This window comes from Aythya marila (genome assembly GCF_965140915.1).
Source record: "Aythya marila genome assembly, chromosome: 2".
Classification (NCBI taxonomy): Eukaryota; Metazoa; Chordata; class Aves; order Anseriformes; family Anatidae; genus Aythya; species Aythya marila.
This window is the reverse complement of record NC_139043.1, coordinates 16,993,060-17,011,136: the sequence shown is the minus strand read 5'-3', so window position 1 is coordinate 17,011,136 and position 18,077 is coordinate 16,993,060. Positions and strand designations below refer to the sequence as shown.

General features: G+C 40.1%; 1 protein-coding gene across 2 annotated transcripts in view; it reads right to left on the bottom strand.

Annotated features, from left to right (window-relative positions):
- MPP7 (MAGUK p55 scaffold protein 7) overlaps positions 1-18,077 on the bottom strand; it is a 148,306-nt gene that overhangs the window by 100,385 nt on the left and 29,844 nt on the right. For both annotated transcript variants that reach the window (XM_082753478.1, XM_082753477.1), the window contains one exon: positions 7,354-7,520. In XM_082753478.1, the coding sequence (XP_082609604.1) occupies positions 7,354-7,390 (37 nt within the window). In that variant the 5' untranslated portion in view covers positions 7,391-7,520. The remainder of the gene's footprint in view (positions 1-7,353; positions 7,521-18,077) is intronic.

Below are 18,077 nucleotides of genomic sequence, written 5' to 3'. Positions count from 1 at the left end.
ATCACTTTTAAAAATATTATTTCCTTCAAAATGGAAAAGTCTTTAGTTTTGGAACTTGGCTACAGGAGCTAAAGAATCCGCAGTTGTTTGAAACCGTTATTGGTCTTTTAGGATTTGTCTCAACATGTGTATTTCAGATTTAGCACACCGCATACCGGCGCGCTCTGATTCGAGTTAAGCAGTTGATCCCTACTCGCGCTCGGGTAGTGCGAGACCGAGTTCTTGCTTGTACAGCTCATCAAACCTGGTTCAAAACCGAAACCCCTCAAAATATCCTTACGAGGCTCTCCATCAACACAGAGACGTTGAAAATTCATAAAAATACTTTCAGGAGCATTAAGAAGCTCTATTATTTGCAGGACTAATACAAACAGAGCTGAGTTAAAGTGACCTATCAAGCCAAATTAATGAGCAGCTCGTGGAGAGCTCGTACAAAGACCTGACGTGCATATTTGCAAAAAGTCTTGGCTCCTCCAAAGAAGCCTGCATACTACGACACCTTGAATAACCTTGAGTAACTGACTGGTCCTTTGTACAGACGTCAGCCTGGGGAGCCTTAAGTATTTATATCTAGATCTTCATCAACACTAGAGGAGGCAATAGCAAGGCTCTGGCAGGCAGTCAGGAAAGAACTCATTCCAGCACTAGGATGTCAGAAAAAGAATCACCGGGCATGCTCGGCATGTTTAACTCTTCAGTCACAGCCTGCAAGGGACCTGGTGCAGGGAGTGGTAAGGAATCCCAAATGTGGCGTTTTACATCTGCAAGAGGAGGCTGCAATATCCCATTAAGAGACCAAATGAAGACTTCTGACAACAGAAGTCAAGACTATTTTTAGCTCAGTTGTCCCTAAAAATACTGGAAGGACCATTTGATTACCGTGTAGCTCAGCCTCCCATACTGTGTCTTAAGAATGGGTGACAACATCCTACAATCTATACGATAGAGATGGCAGCACTGATGCCCAAAAAATGCTTTAAAGTCTATCTTTGCACTATTGTGTCTCATTGTATGACTGAGTTTAAAGTTTAATGCTCACAACAAGTTATAGCATCCCCTCAGTCATATAAGCACACACATGCACACAAATATTGATCCACGAGTCTACACGGTTATATAGGAATATAAAGAAGAGTCAAGTACATCTCTGAAGTCTCAAAGTTAAGTCTAAAAAAGGAAAGTAGGAGTGACAAAATTTTGTATTTTATCCCCTAAAATATACACTGCACTGAGGTGTGCTTTTTTGCATTTTTTTGTTTGTTTTTAACCAATGTGGTACCGTAAAAGCAAAATCGAACTTGAACCCATGTTCCACAACAAGCAACTAACAACTGCTAGCAGGGAAGCGTCTCACTACCTCAAAGCAGTACTGAGTTTCCTTCAGATTAACAGCTTTAGCTTTTATTAAAACAGGCAATACTTGACCCGACGTTGGGCTGAGAAGCCACAGAACCTTTCATCTGACAGCAAACACACACAATCTGCTCCGCTCGCCGAGCCGGATTCTGGCAGCGTTACCCTTGTGCGTTACAGCATCGCAGTCTGCTCTCGTCAAAGGACTTCTGGCAAAAGGGGGAATTGTCAACCCTCGCTGTAATTACAGCTTCTCGTCCAACGAGAGGAGCTATACGTTTAAAGACTCTGGTTAGAAACAATAAATACTTTCAAATTTACCGCAAAACTACGCATTGCTCACCAAAGAGAAAAAAAAAAAAGAAAAAAAAAAAGAAAAGTTATATTCCTGCTGCCAGCCCATTTGAAATTAAATTTGTGTCCAAGAGCTGTAACAGTTTTAAGGAGTTTACCACCAGTAAATATCACTGCACACATTTTCTGATTCCACACGGGTGAATCAGTCTCGCATAACATAAAGCATTACGCCAAAACAGAAGAGTTGAGAGAAATTTCATTCTGCTTTGAACAAGTTTTCCAACACTCACCAGAAATGTGTTGATACCAAAATACCCTTTTTCCCCCATACCAGAAAGTTATATTTTTAAAAATTAAACCTGATAGCAATTAAAGCTAGCCATACGCCTCATACTTTCCCACATCTTTCACGTTAGCGCTAGCCTACAAGCCATTTAATGCCTCTGGCAGCTGGAGATGGGGAGAATTCAAGGAAGCACGGTAAAATACGGCCTCTATTTAGTAACTCAGCGCAAGTTTCGCCTCAGCTAGCGTCCTGGCTGTCGTGAAATCTAGCCGCATGTGTGTGTTTCAAGGCAGGGAGCAATTCAAGCAGCCCTGTGGTGGGCACGTCGAGGCTCAGCTCCGTGCGTGCTGGGCTCTCACCCGGCCGCTGGGCCCGTCACACGTCGGCACCGAAGCGGAGGCTGCTTGGAGCCGGTCTCTGCTGCCCCGCAAGCCGTTCGCTGGCAGCCTCCAGCGGAACAGCTACTCCCAGACCTCTCCTTCATCCTTCTCCTCAGTTCCCTTTCTCTTCATCTCGTAACAACAAAGCCCCAGATCTTGGGCCACCATTTTATTGCATTTTTTTTTAAGCAGTCTGTAAAAATAGAACTCCCTGCTTGGTAGCTCCCTCCTCCTGCTAGCAACTGGTGGAGAAGGCTACGATCTGCAGCCACTGCAGCTCCGTTCGCCCTTCAGCCCCGACAAACATTTCTCATGGCTGAGCCAACTCCTCAGCTTTCTCTGCCTGTCAGTGCTTTTCTTTCTTCTCTCCATCTTTTTATCCGTTTTGTTATCAAGCACTTAGTTGAGATTATGCTAAAGCTGGCAAGCTCATTAAAGTGTATTAGTAGGAAATAAAGGGAACACATCCATACCAAAACAGAAAAGGCAAGGGTAGAGTCTTTCAATGTTCAGGTGACTGCTAAAATCATCTTTAAACTTTGTGTTGCTTGCAGCTCTCTCTCGTCACTGGCACACGACCCACATGGACTGTGGAGCTATTGAATCACTGTAAGGGTCTAGCAAAGCATTTGTACCATTATTCACTCCATCCACATCAAGGGTACGCAGCTTTAGCAGTGCAGGTAATTACTGGAGAATCCCAGAGAAATAACCAACATTTCCAACAAGCTTCATAGCTTTTGTTTGTATAATTACAAAAGAGAAAACACCAAAACCAGGAGTCTATTAAAGCCATGGGAACTTACAATTTGGTTAGCAACAAACGTGATTTTTTCCCATTTAACAACTGGTGTGTATTCAGTTTTATACGCCTATAATATTGGGGGGAAAAAAAAAACACGATCTGGCACAGCGTTAGCTGCTAATATGTCCTCAAGAAGCAGCTAATGTAAGCCTTGCACAATTTTACCCTCTATAACTTAAAATACTCAAATTCAAGAACTGTTTCTGACTTTCATTATATTTAAGCAATCTCACACAGTTTTACTGGGGACCAAACTTGGCCATTCCTTGTGATATTCCTGCTGACAACACATGAATCACTAACACAGCGTCTGCTTTGCACATTCTTGCGCTAGTTTTTAAGGACAAACAGAAAAAGCAGCTTGAGACTGGTCAGCTGAGCAAGCTCACTAAAGAGCTGTGAAGAAAGAAATCTGTAACAACTTTACTATGTTTTTCACACTAAAGCACCACCTCACAAGGCACAATGATGTCATCTTGGCTCCACCAAAGTCAGCAAGGAAGCTGCCATCAACTACCGTGAAGCCAGGAGAGCAAACAAACCTTCTGAAGCAGATACGTGAGCGCTACATCTCACAGACTTGCTTCACCTGCACAAGTGCAAACCTTCATTCTCGGTCTTTCAACTCTGTGTGGCGGGTTTGCACGCTGAGTTCAAACATGGGGAACACGGACACACGTCAAGCTTCAGACGCAGCCTCACGCAGAGCTCAGCCCTTCAGTCGAGATGGGTGCTTTGAGATAACTTTGACCCAATGATGACGAGACAATAAGCCTTCAGAGAGGAGCAGGGCCACCTGCCTGTTGTCAACATGTAAAACCATTTAATGTGTGCATGTGTGTACGTACGTAGAAACGTGGGTGCAAACACAAACCTGTAATTCATAGGAATGTTTTCCATTTAAACATTTGATAAGAATTTTCTGACATCCCCAGATGATGCATTTCTATCAACTAGTTCTCAGTGAGCTCTCACTTCTTTTCACATCCAGGTTTACTTCCACTTCACCAGGATAGAACAGATACAGAAATAAGGCACATGGGGGTTTCAGAGTCTCAGAATAGACTCTGCAGAGACCTCCCCCACACTAAATGCATGTTTTTGTTAGGTCCCCATAACTAATGAACTCCACAGCACTCCACACCGACTCCTCTCCTGGATCAGAGCAGTTCCAGCTCATTGCAGGCAACAACACTTGTTCCCCAGGGGTCAGTGTTGGGGCCCATCCTCTTTAACGTCTTTATTGATGACTTGGATGAGGGAATTGAGAGCACCCTCAGTAAGTTTGCAGATGACACCAAGCTGGGGGGAAGTGTCAATCTGCCGGAGGGTATGGAGGCCCTGCAGAGGGACCTGGCCAGGACGGGTTGATGGGCAGAGGCCAGTGGGATGAGGTTCAACATGGCTCAGTGCTGGGTCCTGCGCTCTCGTCACAACAACCCCATGCAGCGCTACAGCCTTGGGGCAGAGTGGCTGGAAAGCTGTGATGAGGAAAAAGATCTGGGGGTGCTGATTGATGCTCACCTGAACACAAACCGGCAGTGTGCCCAGGTGGCCAAGAAGGCCAAAGGCATCCTGGCCTGTGTCAGGAATGGTGCAGCCAGCAGGAGCAGGGAGATTGATCGTCCCCCTGTACTCGGCTCTGGTGAGGCTGCACCTCGAGTGCTGTGCTCAGCTTTGGGCCCCTCACTACAAGAAGGACATCGAGGCTCTGGAGCATGTACAGAGCAGGGCTACGAAGGGCCTGGAGCACAAGTCCCATGAGGAGCGGCTGAGGGAGCTGGGGGTGTTTGGTCTGGAGAAGAGGAGGCTGAGGGGAGAGCTCATTGCTCTCTCCAACTGCCTGAAAGGAAGGTGGGGGGAGCTGGGGTCGGGCTCTTCTCACAGATAACCAGTGATGGGACTAGAGGGAATGGCCTCAAGTTGCGCCAGGAGAGGTTTAGATTGGAAATGAGGAGACATTTCTGCTGCACTGGGATGGTTTGCCCAGGGAAGTGGTGGATTCACCGTCCCTGAGGGTAATCAAGGAGAGGTTGGACGTGATGCTCAGGGACATGGTTTAGTGGGTGACACTTGTGGTAGGGGGATGGTTGGAGCAGATGATCCTGAAGGTCTTTTCCAACCTTATTGATTCTATGAACACACACACACACCACCAGTTTATGCAGTGAGGGTGAGAAAGCAAGAGGAAAGGCAATCTACCGACCTTTCGACAGGGAGCAGCAAAAATAAGAAAATCCATTTTTTAGTGTATCTTTTTTTTTTTTTTTTTTTTTTTTAAATCTAAATGTGAGTTATTCCAGAAAAACAGGGCTCTGAGGTGGATCATGCTGCAGATTAGCAAACATCTGCCCTATAACCAGGACAGAGACCACAGTTTGATGTAGTCATTAAAAACAAACAAACAAAAAAACACATTAATACCTATCATGCTTTTCAAGAGAAGCAGTAAGAAACTGGAAAGAAAGAAATAATTCTCTTTTCCTTCCAAATGCAAATGTTCATTTAAAAAAAAAAAGTAAATATACACCTTGCAGTGGAAAACAATCTGGATTTAACAAACACTTGGTATTATTTAAGCAGCAAGATCTCAATAATACATACCATACTTTACTATTATAGATTTCATGGGACAAGGAGGACAGTTGAGCTTTATCCCACATAATTAATTAAGATGTATTTGGAGTATCACAAGCATCAAATAGGACATCAAATAGGACTGGGTTTTCAGACACTAAGACACACAATTTAAACATTAGTGGTTTTTTTTCATTCGTTCAAATAATTTTCGTTATTATGAAAACATGTCCATTGCTATTACTTCTGGACATAAAAACATTCTTTAAATAATAAAACTAGCAGTATTATTAGCATCAGGCACTAGTCGTCACACATCCTTCTACTATTCATCTTAAAATTTTCTTGAGACTTCAGAAAGCATTTGGCCATGTAATAGTTAAAAAAAAAAAAAAAAAAAAAGCAGGTTTTGGAAGGACACAGAAGATTGTGTGATAAAGGAAGGAAAGTTCCACTGTGGAAAATCAGCCTAAGTTAGACTACAACATCTTCCAAAATTCAGCTTGAGTATACTCAATAGCTTCAACTGTGACAGAAGTGAAGCACATATTTCCATGGGGGAAGGAGAAGAAAAGTGAGGTAGATAGAGGTAGGATTTGGGAAGATAGTAGTCTAATCCTTCAAACACAGGAACACACACACCCCTCCATCATTAAGGGAGAAAATGTAAAAGAAACAACAACAAATTCTCACAATTCATCTTTTCACATGTACATGAGGTGTGAGGGGGAAAAAAAACATCACTGCACTATGCAGTCTATTTAAACTAATAATTCAATGAAGTTCCTTACATTATTTTTCGTTTCCTGACTTGAAATCTCCCTCTTCCTTTTCAAAATCTTGCTATTACTTCCTGTGCATAAAACTATGTGCTCTAGAATAACAAGCAGAGGGATGGAAAGCAATGATCTTTCTCCTGTAATCTCAGCGGGATGACCTATTTACCAAACACCCTTGAGAAAAAATACTAACTTCACTTGCCCCTAAAACAGAGACAAAAATATTGCCAGAGAGGCTGCACACAACAGCAAGATTAGATTTAACCTTTGAATGTAGCTTGCTATTGCTACAAAGAAGGTTAGAACTCCAGAAAGCTACATATCTGCACTCCCACTGCCTGCACTCAGTGATAGGAACTGGACTCTGATTTGGAAGGCAAAGGAAGGAAGAGAACTTGAGACGGTATTTTTCTTCTCCTAATTTGTTAGAGAAGTGTCAAAACCAAGTAGTCTGTGTTCAGAAATAACTCCGCTGATAACTAACTCACAGAGGGGATAGTCTAGACTGCTGCAAATATTAAGGCATGTATGATATCATCATCTTTTTTTCTCCTCCTCTTTAAAGTTAACATTGTAGGAACCACTCTGAGGTGAATCCAAATTCTTCAGATCCATATTTAGTATCTACTTAGGGGCTGGGGATAGGGAGAAGAGGATGGCTGGGCTTTTAAAAAGTAATCTATTATTTTTATTAAACCTGCGGTGTTCCATATACTTACATTAACTTCAGGAAGAAAAGGTTATGTTTAAAGTGCTAGCTTACGCATCTGTTAAGACCACAATTAATTATCTTACTTGATGATTTCTTGAAACAGAGACTGTAGACTTAACAAATAAGCTCTGGAGGAAACATGCAGTACTCCTTGGCTTGCGTACCTGTGTCACTTCCAGATCCAGTTGATAACGCTGGCATGATTTAGTCTGCAGAGTATCACACAGGAACGTCAGACTAGTGCTCTGCGGCCAGAAGGCAGAAGTTAATTTCGGTTTAACTGCTTGCAGCCAAGTTGTCTACAAAGATTTATGCAATCTCCCCGTTTCTCCTAGAAAGAACGGAAACAGAATTTTACAATTAAGAACTTTGTTAAACTGTAAATTACTGCAGCTAAGCAAACCCAATCATTATCACAAAATAAGCTTTTGATTTAAGTCTCTCAAAAACAACAAAGCTCTTTGCATTTATATAGAACTGTTAAATTTTTTTCCCCAGGTGAAACACGTTTTGTTTTCTTCAGTCTAGTCTATAATCCCATCCCGCTGTAAAAATAACTTCACACATTTCTCTCATGTAAATTATACTCTAACTCTAGCATGTCAGGTATTTGGGAAATAAAGTGTTCTTTAAATAAAAACGGTGAATAATTTAAGTCACTCTAATTTTGTTACTACTTTTCACAGAAAAAAAAAATTGCTTACATGTTAATTTATTCCATGCTTCTACTCAAACCCCTTTCAATCCATTTCAGTACATTTAAGATCTAACATATGATTTTTATTTGTAATCTGGAAATATAAACTAAATTTTAACTGAAATTATAAAAATCAGGACTGCAGCTAGCACTTATCTAGGGTAAACGGCAACTGGATTTATGGAGCCATTCTCATCGTTCTCACGCAAACTATATATAGATTTTTTTCCTGTAATTCATTACTATGAAGTCACTTTTTTTTTTTTTAAGATACAGTTTTTAATTATTGCACAGGCCTACAGACATTAGATTTGGGTCTTTTGTTTTAACCAGTTCTTGAGGAAAATTCAGGGAAAACGTAACAAAAGTATGAACCGATTTCAAATGTAAGTGAAGATATTTAAATTCGGGTATGTTAAAATATAAAACTGAAAGAAACTCAAACTCTTTTCACAAGACTGGAAATGTTTACTAGTAGCAGGGCATGTGTTTGCAGGGAGAAGGAATGGAGGGGGGGAAGTAGAGGCTTACAGAAAATAAAGTATTTTCTCCGGATTTCAGAAAACAAAAAGTGTCCTTGAAGAAAGAAACCAGCACAGTTCTGCTTTAGTGTAAGAATTTAAACAAAAAAGCGAGCATTTTGCTGCTGCTGTTGCTGATTTGGTTTTTGTTGGTTTTGTTTGTTTGTTTTGTTTGTTTGTTTTGTTTAAACACATTCATATTAATCAGAATGACTTTTGAAGTCATCTTGGCTCTAAAAGTGAGTATTTTGGACACATTTGCACTTGGCAACAGTCTCATGGAAGAGTAATATACAGGTGCTGTAAACACTGTATGCTGTTCAAAAGTTTCTTTCTCCAACAAAAAAAAAAAAAAAAAAAAAAAAGAAATCCACACATTGCTAAAAACTATTGCAACATATTAAGGGCCATCCTTAAGATTATGTTTACTCCTTTTTAAATCAATTATTAGATAAAAGCTAGTTGTTTACTTGTCCCTCTGTCTAAGCCTATAGTTTAAATAGTCTGGCAACATCATGATTTTTTTGTGTGTGTGTTTTGTTTATTTGTTTTTTCTTCCCCCCTAAACATTTTACCTGAAGAAAGATTTTGCATGTCAGCTTTCAAACCCCAGTGATTCTGGATATTTTTTAAAGAAGGTAAGCACAACAAAAGTTACAGTGATAGGTAACTTCTTCTTCTATTAAACAGAAAGAATAAAACTCAAAACATATCTATCATAATTGTTTTAGGGATGGTTTCAGTTGTGGGTTGGGGTTTGTTTGTCTGTTTGTTTTTGTAGTTATAGAAGGTATTGTTAAAGAAAAAAGCTTTCACCAAAAAAGCATCACTTTCCCCCCAAAATCAATATTCATTAAAGCAATACAACACCTATTAGCTTAAGCTAAATTTAAAACAGAGATAAGGGAGCACTTCAAAGTGAAAGATAAACTTATGATGACAAAGTTGTAAAACATCTATATGCAGAGCTAGCCAGGGTGCCGTTTAAAAGGGAAAAAAAATCTCGACATCATAGCCAAGGACACACTGTGCAAATTAAGAGCAAACATACTCACTTTACGCTAATTCTGTTTGTTTTCTTTTTATTGTACCACATACAAGTACCATAAAGGAGGACTCCTGTTGCAGGCTCCCTTACAGTCCCCAGAGTGAGCACACGACTACAGCCGTAGGACGTGTGGAAGCACTTTAGGTTTTCATGTGTGTTAGAAACTGGTTAAAACAAAATGATTTCCTGCTAATGGGCCATCTTTAATTTATACGCAGCTCTGTCTACTAAAATAAATCCACCAAAACATGCACAGCATTCTCATTAATGCGGATTAATTAGAAACTCAGATGCCTCAAAAAAAAAATCATTGTGAAATGTGGAAAGTCTTGATGATCTACATACATGTCATGTATTCAGAACTCAGTCGTGCTCTTTATTTTTCTTTATTTCACGGTAAATCATTTGATATTAAAAAAAATCAAGTTCCTTATTATTTAAGAAACTTATATATGGCATAAAGTTATTCCCCCCAGATCCTAAATATATATTAATGAAAAATAAATGACCTGATGAAATCCTTACCAGTAAAATGCTTAATATTTTGCTGGAATGGAAGAGGGATTTTTTTTTTTTCTAACTTGCAAATTAAGCTACATTTTTGCAGTGATGATGTTATTTTCTTTGGCTCGCTTTATGTAAAATGCTTTGGAAGTTTTTGCCGGAGCCCAGCCATAGGCACTGCTGACTGCTGTATGGAATCGATTTGCCGCAACACAGAAATACCAGCTGTTACAGTATGTCCTGAGAGGGATTACCGAATATTCTTAAATTGAAGTTCAATCCATCTTTCCATAAAAATTAGAACCCAAAGCCAGGAACGTAACAGCAGTATCAAGTGCACCTGAAGGCATTTACAATACCCAACAGGACCGTTACGACCAGCCTTTAAAAAGGGCTTATTTTTTGAAATTTCATTATTCCAGTTGTACCTTGCTTCTATAGATCACACTGTATCAGATTCTTCTGGCAGCCACCATGTGGAAACAGTGAAAAATATGCGAAGCCCGGCGATACGCGGCTGACTTTCCACCAGGCCCCGGGCCGCCTCCCCGGCCGCCGCGGCGCTCCTGACCCCTAGCGGCCCGGCCCGGCCCGCCTCACGCGGCTCGGGGTCGGGGCTCCTGGGGCCGGGTTTCTGAGGGATTTGAGGCTGAGGGAGCCAAGGGGCTTCTGCAAACGCTAGGAAATGTGTGATGGGTTTGCACTGTGTGGGTATTTACCTCAGCGGCGAAGGGCGGTGCTGTCTCTAGGGCTGTCCGGTGGAGCTGCAGACACTAAAGCTGCGTTTCCCTGCCTTTACATAGCTGGCGTACGCTGTGCGAGCACACGAACCACGCCAGACACGCTTCACCTGCCAAGTTCATTACGGTAACGCAACGTGTCGTGGTGCCAAATGCCCCGGCTATAAATAGCCAGGAGGGCGGCAGAAACCTCCTGGGAACACCTTGCAGAAGGCAAAATCCTACAGCCGCAGCCCTCCAAGGGACCGTTCTTCTGCCTGGCACACAAATAAGGGGCCCCTTACCCACAGACACAGGGGAAGGGGATAAATCCTGCTCCCCACCACCCGTGTCATAACTACGGACAGCGGTAGGAAGGTCAAACCCGAGGGCAGGAGACAAAATCTGAGCGCTAAGGTTCACTATGCCTTGTGCATAACCCTAGCTTTAGTGGCTCCTTTCTAGCATCATCTGTTGTTTTTGAATGCGAGCGACTCCATTAGTCACACGTACACCTAATTTTCATCAAGTTAGCTTTTTCTGCTCCGAAAACCCATTCAAATTTATCTTTATAGCAAGCATCGTGCATCTGGAGACGGCATGCATCAAGACTTGGTTCCACATTTGGCTCCCCGTCCAAGCCTCAATGAACTTAATATTTCTTTCTGAAAGGTTATTTTATAAGTTAATATTTTTGGCACTTTAATGAATATAAACAAATTTCCTTCACATTTAAAAGGCAGGCTGATGATTTCAGTTGATTTAAAACAGTTAGAAATATAAAAAGTATGAACCTAATAATGTTATGAATCAAGGAAAAAACATAAAAAAACAGGTTGTTCGATACAAGAAACACACTTAACATGTTCTTCTAAAGGATGCTACAGTTATGAAGACTATAACCTGGATTTCCAGAACTAAAACAGCATGCCTGCAAATGGTATTTGAACTACCAGATAGAGATTTCATGTGGAGACAGGAAATTTGACAGCCATTCGGTCTTGTATTCATTGTGGGGCCTCCAGTAATTGAATGACTAGAGACATGTATACAAGTCTCCAAAACCTAGGCAGCACAGGAAATTGCCAAAGGAGGTCTTCTAGACTGGGGGAAGTAAATCTGCGTTGGTAGACAAAATGTGAACAGAAAATGGTGGTCTGCTCTTCTGGAAGATGTAATGAGACCTATTGAATCCTTAATCCTTGCTGAGGAAGCTTCCACCCACTCCATCACAGGGTCTCCGACAGACTACTGGAATCCATTTGTGGCTTTCGACTGCCCTGCAAAACTGGTCAGCTGCCCTTATAGGCAGTTTGTGCACGCTGCCAACAGGAACCCCCCCACACACAAAAAAACAACTGGAAATACTGCATAGCATATGAGCACTACGTAATTTCAACCATGTCCCAAATTGAAGAGGACAATAGCTGCCTTGACTGACATCCTCCTGGTCTTGCCATTGTATCACTCTTCAACCATCAGAAGAATTTAAGACTTTTGCACGATATTTTAGAGTATCTTAATCAGCGGTTTCCATTTTGTTTAACTTATGCAAATCTTCAGCTTACACCATAAGGATTTTAGATACAACCACAGTCTGAGAACAAAAGCCAAGAATTTAGTCCCAATTAGTGCTTGGTGGCTACTTCTGAATGTGGTCGGATTTCATTACAATGAACACCAGAATGAAGCAAGGCTTATTCCTGATGTTGGTGTCTATGTCTTTAAGAAGAAGAGAATAAAATCGTAAAGGATGAGCTCACACTAGATCCTTCACTCAATGGGTCATTAGCAGAAGAAAACTCCAATCACTGTCTCATCACCCACTCATGAAAACTTGCCAGATATTCATACACTGTGAACTTTTCTGTTGTTTGACTGAATTTGTTCAAAGGCTCAGAAGACAGGAAGGAGAGGGAGATGAGAAAGTAGAGCCTAAGATTTGCTTCCTTCAGAACCTGAGCAACAAATATATTCCTCCTCCTGAAGAGCTTAATGCTGAGTTGCAGGAATCTCACTTACCTATACACTCCAATACCAACACTGAAATTGATGTCACCATTTTCTTCCTCCAGACTCATTTTCCCCCATATTGTCTCTTTGCCAAGACTGGAACCATAACATAAGACCTGTTTATCTAGACACCACCTTTATCTGAGCCCTCTCTAAATACAACTGTGAAACTACATTATTTTAATAACAAATTACTCTAACATAGAATAAAAATACAAATAAAATATAGATCAGTGTAAAAAATAGAGTAAAGCATTGGGCCACTGAGCAATGTTTCTGCAGAAGTCCAAATGACTCTGAATCCTATCACACATCTGAATTAAAATGATAAAAATCTTCCTGGAAGGAACCCTGTCCACATACTGCTAACGGCATGCCAAAAGGTAAAAGCATAAGAACGAACTGTTTTACCCTCTAAGTAATACAAGGTTGACCAAATGAGTGATAAATACTTGTCTATGCACATCCTTATGTGTAAACTAAACACAATTGGGAAGGACACTTGATTCAGTCTACTGGTTCCTATTGCTCCCAGCATCTCTAAATTCAACTGAAATTCCCTGATTTCAGAGAAGGAAGAGAAGTCAAATCAGCTGTATCACAGAACAAACACTGGAAACTGTTTCAGTGGAGCTTAACCAGCCTGCCTTGACACTATTCTGAAGAGGGCACTTCATTGTAAAATGTAACGCTGTCTTCATGTTGACTCATTTTCTGACCTATGTGGCAAATGGTATTTTAAATTATATAAATGCACTTGCTTTTTCTAGGGCATTTACAGAAATTTTTATCAAAAAGTATGGCTTCCAATCAGTCAAATATGTTATCTTCTATGTATATTTGTCCACTGTCTCCATAGCTGATGTTTATGGATCTCCTGAATGTATATAATCCAGATTCTCTTCTGTGATTAATAAATAACCAGCGCTCATAAAATAAATAAATAAATTAATAATAATAATAAAATGCTACTATCTACAAAAAAAAAGAAAAAAAGGATTTATTACCTATATTAATTACCAGATTAAAAAAAAAAGTTTCAAAAACTTAATCTCTTAATCTCATGATCTTGATTAAAACTTTTCCAGAGATCTTCAGTCAAAGTAACATTTGAAGGTAGTCCAATCTTGCTTCTAAGACGCCAAGTTTATTTTTTTATATATTGTACAGAAGTTGTTTTAGATTATTGCTGTCTTAAAACATAGTCATGTTACTTGTGAAATACACTCAAAAAGCTGCAATAGGTAAAATTGCAACAGTGGCAAACCCATTTGCAATCTGCACCTCCCGTCTTTAACACAAAAAACAACCCACATGAGCTCTGTTCAGCCTCAGATTTTAAACGTCAGTGTTGGAACTGAGCACATTCCTTCAAATGCTTGAAAACATTCCTTTAAATACATACACTAAAGCTAACAGTTTAATTTAAAACAGCATCAGTGTAGTTGATGTCAGATACCCTTAGACAGATCCAATTTTCTGCAAATAAAATGTACCAACTGACAGAATAATATTAGTTTAATAAACTAGTTTAATAAAGCTATTCACTAAAATGTGACCTAAACTATGTCTCAGATCAAAGGCTGCTCTTTTGGTTTGAGTTACTGGTTTGGGTACACTCTTAACACTTTTCCCCTAGCTGCAAACCATTCCTTTTCCTGGAAAATACCTGTCAGCGGGTACCACAGTCTCTCCATTAATTACATGCACAAAAAGTTTTGTTCTGGCAGGGTTTCTTGACAGACTTTTTGAAAAATTTAAGTAAGCTGAAGTAAATGACAAACCCTACTGGCCCCCCAAATGCTGAAATGATGACAACTGTAACTATTGCTATAGAAGAGAAAGCTCAGCAAAACCTCCAGCAATGAGTTATCTGATAACCTCAGCCCTCCCTAACGATTATATATGCATTGTAGCAAAGGGCTCTACAATTCCTATTTTAGAAATATAATCCATATTTTAGTATTATATATATGATTCTGTATTTTTGGGTGGTCCCGTGTGGAGCCAGGAGTTGGACTCAATGATCCTTGTGGGTCCCTGCCAACTCAGGATATTCTGTGATTATTATAAGGCAGTTTGATCCCACATCTACAAAAGCTCATGGAAAATCTCCAAGTGATAGAAACAAAAACAGTGTTAAGGCCATGCTTAATAAAATAATAAATAGTTCATTTATTTATTTACAAAGTATTCGCAAAGTTTGTGTGTCAAGTTTAGCAAAGTATTTGTGTCAGCAATATACTGAACCTCACAGTCCTGTGGCTCAAAAAAATTGTGCACCTATTCTGAGGTTTATCAAACAGCCGCGTCCAAAAAATCATCCTCAGAAATATAGAAATATACAAATATGATTATTTCAAAGTCAAAAACATCCCCCAAAATATTAGCATGTTATTTTTCTAAACTCAAAAACGCTTACACCTCTAGAGCCAGATGTGTTGAGGGGGTATTTTACAGTGCTTCCATATTTTGTTTGTTTTTACAGGAGACAGGCTGTGTCCGCTTCATCTTTTCTAGATTACCTCACCTTCCAAACATTTATCCTTTGTTCAGCACAACTTTCCATAATCCATTTCTGTCGATATGTGATTTATTTATTTTTATTTTTTTGATGGAACAGAAGGTTTGGAGATGGAGAACAGGAATGAAAAAGTAAACAATATGTATTTTTTTCTCTGAGAGCAAAAGCAGAATCCACTTTCTCAACATATTTTTATCCCCATAAAAATCACTACAATAATTTCCAACAGAATCAATTTCAGGCTTTTTTAGTATTAAGTTTTAAAATTGAATATGAGCAATCTGAAAAGTATATACTTTTAGCTCAATTGTGGAAAATTTTGATTTATTAAGTGATAATTTACTAGTTGCATCTTGAGCATAAGTAACAAAAAACTTCCTCGCATGTACAGGTGCACAGTAAAAGGAAAGTATTGCTAGGCAGAGGAAGTATGTGCATTTAATTTCCAGAACTCTACAAGCTTTGTGAGCCAAACTGCACGTGGGGTGCTTGAGCTTGTAAAAGAAAACAAAGCTGAAGCTCAATGGCTAAGCAGTGACACCTCCCAGGGCCCTCCCCTGCCTCTTCCTTCTCAGCAAGCTCTGGGAGCACCACTCCACCTAGTCCAGCGTGTGATTTGTCACCCAGGACACATTTCCTTAGTTTTCATTGCCTTCATTTTCCCCCTTTTCTTCTTTCCAGGATGGCAGGCCCCCCCTTGCTGCCCCAATTCTACTTGCTCCAGGCCTCTATCCGTCTTACTCTCTCCTTGGGTGGCACTGCTATGTACTCACTATTCTTGTCGTGAATTTATGGTCTCCCGCTAGCAAAGCTTCCTTTTACCCCCTTTTCACCAATATCCCTGCATCCTGACACGACACAGTTTGTTTTTACTTCCCCTACAGATTTTGCTTTCTCCCGTCTCCATTTCCACTCATCCCACCGCTGCCTCAGCCCTCACCACTCTATTTTTCACACTGTTGCATTCCAGTCCTAGATACGCGTTCCAAACCTATTCTTCATTAGCAAGCACTTAGTTTATTACCCTCCAAACCTCAAATTTATGACAATGTGCAAGTGGTAGCAGATGGGGAGATTCTTCTGCCTGCAGCTCCGTACCATCTCCAGGCTCCGAGCAGGACTTTCCAATGTTCTGACTCAAATATTTATCAATGCTCTGTAACATCTGGAACATTCCCCCACAAGTTTGGAAACAACCATGTCATTTCCAACGTTACACATTATAATACAAAGAGACACAGTTAGAGCTTTACTGCAACGCTTGAAGCTTGACACAGTCCATGAGTACAGACACTCTGCACACCTCAGTTACGTAGGAACTTAATTGGCCAAAATAGAGTAGACTTAATCGTAAGATTGCCAACTGTCTTGCCAACCTGTATGGCCTAAATTACAGTCCCACTGCAACTGAAGTGCTAGCTGCTGAGATTCAAGTCTTATTGTCAAGTTTGAAAGCCAGTTCATTTGCATCTGAGATGGTGATGGATGAAGAAGAGTCAGATTCAAGGCAAGGGGTAAACTGTAAGTCAAGCTCACACTTCAGTGAAGACAAACTCTCAGATTTCACTTCATTTGGCCAAAAACATCATATTCAATCTTTATGAAGAAAATTATTTAAAATGATAAAAGCTCAATAAACACAAATGGTAACAGTACTTAACTTGGCAGTGTTACCTACATGAAGAATTTTCTGTTTTTCTTGTTCAACTCACAGCTTAATACATTACTTTATACCTTAATGTATACCAGGAAAACACAGGATATGCAAAGAGTCCAAGTTAATGTTGCTGTTGGAAACTTAATGTTTGCATTTCCTGGATTTTGCAATTTCAACGAGGTGAACAATACTGCATTGATTCTATTTTGGCATTTGCTACAGATACCAAAGTGTTTTTCCTTATTTTGTCTGAACCTGTATAAATCAGAGAGTTGGGCAGTTTGATAATGAGCTTTTGACATTTTTTGTTATTCATAGAGGCCTATCCATCTTACATATCTTCCAGTTTATTAGACAATCATGAAGGTGCTGATGCTGTACAGATGGGTAAGCTTACCTGCTCCAGCAAGTGTAGCTAAATGAAAGTGTAGAAACATCTTAAAAAGTTGATGTTTTTAAAATTAAAATATTGTGAGTACAGAAGTTTTGATGAAGCAAAGGAAAATATTCTACAGTAAAAATATTTCGTTGAGATGGTGTCACTGTAGATTCCCTAATAGCACTCAAAACAGGAAAGTGCAGTTAACGTATACTTACTTATAAGAGAGTAAAAAAGAGGCAGTTCAATCTTCCCTCTAAATTCAAAAGCTAAAGTAACTCAAAACTCTGAAAACTAGAGGGATGGCAGTTAGCTGAATTCAGCTGAAGTGCAGCTACTTGTACAAAAATTACAGTTACTACAAAGTAACTGGCCTCTCAGTACATACTGATGGTGTTCCTTGCATTAGTACCCCTGAGATGGTAAGATAAAGAGCTGAGCAGTGGCTAGTGTTGATCTGGCACTCTCTTCTGCTTTGACAGATGATTTAAAGACACTATGTTAACAGAGATCAGTTGAATATAAATAGATATATTTAAAATCATTCTGCATTCTCAGAATTAGGAAAATGTATCAAATTGTAGAGGTTCTTGGGATCACTTTAAAAGGAAGGAGTCTAAGAAGCTGCTGTTTACCTGGTTCCTGCTTCATCCTTTCCATTCACTCTGCGCAAAGAACTCCTACAAAATTCCTGTTGAAAACCAATGCTGCCCACCACCGTGCCCACCAGTCCCTTACGCAGGAATACCTACTGCATGAGATTGTCACAGCAAGCATTCCTGACCAGCAGCTCTTACCACAGCATGAAAATAGATTCCAAGTCACT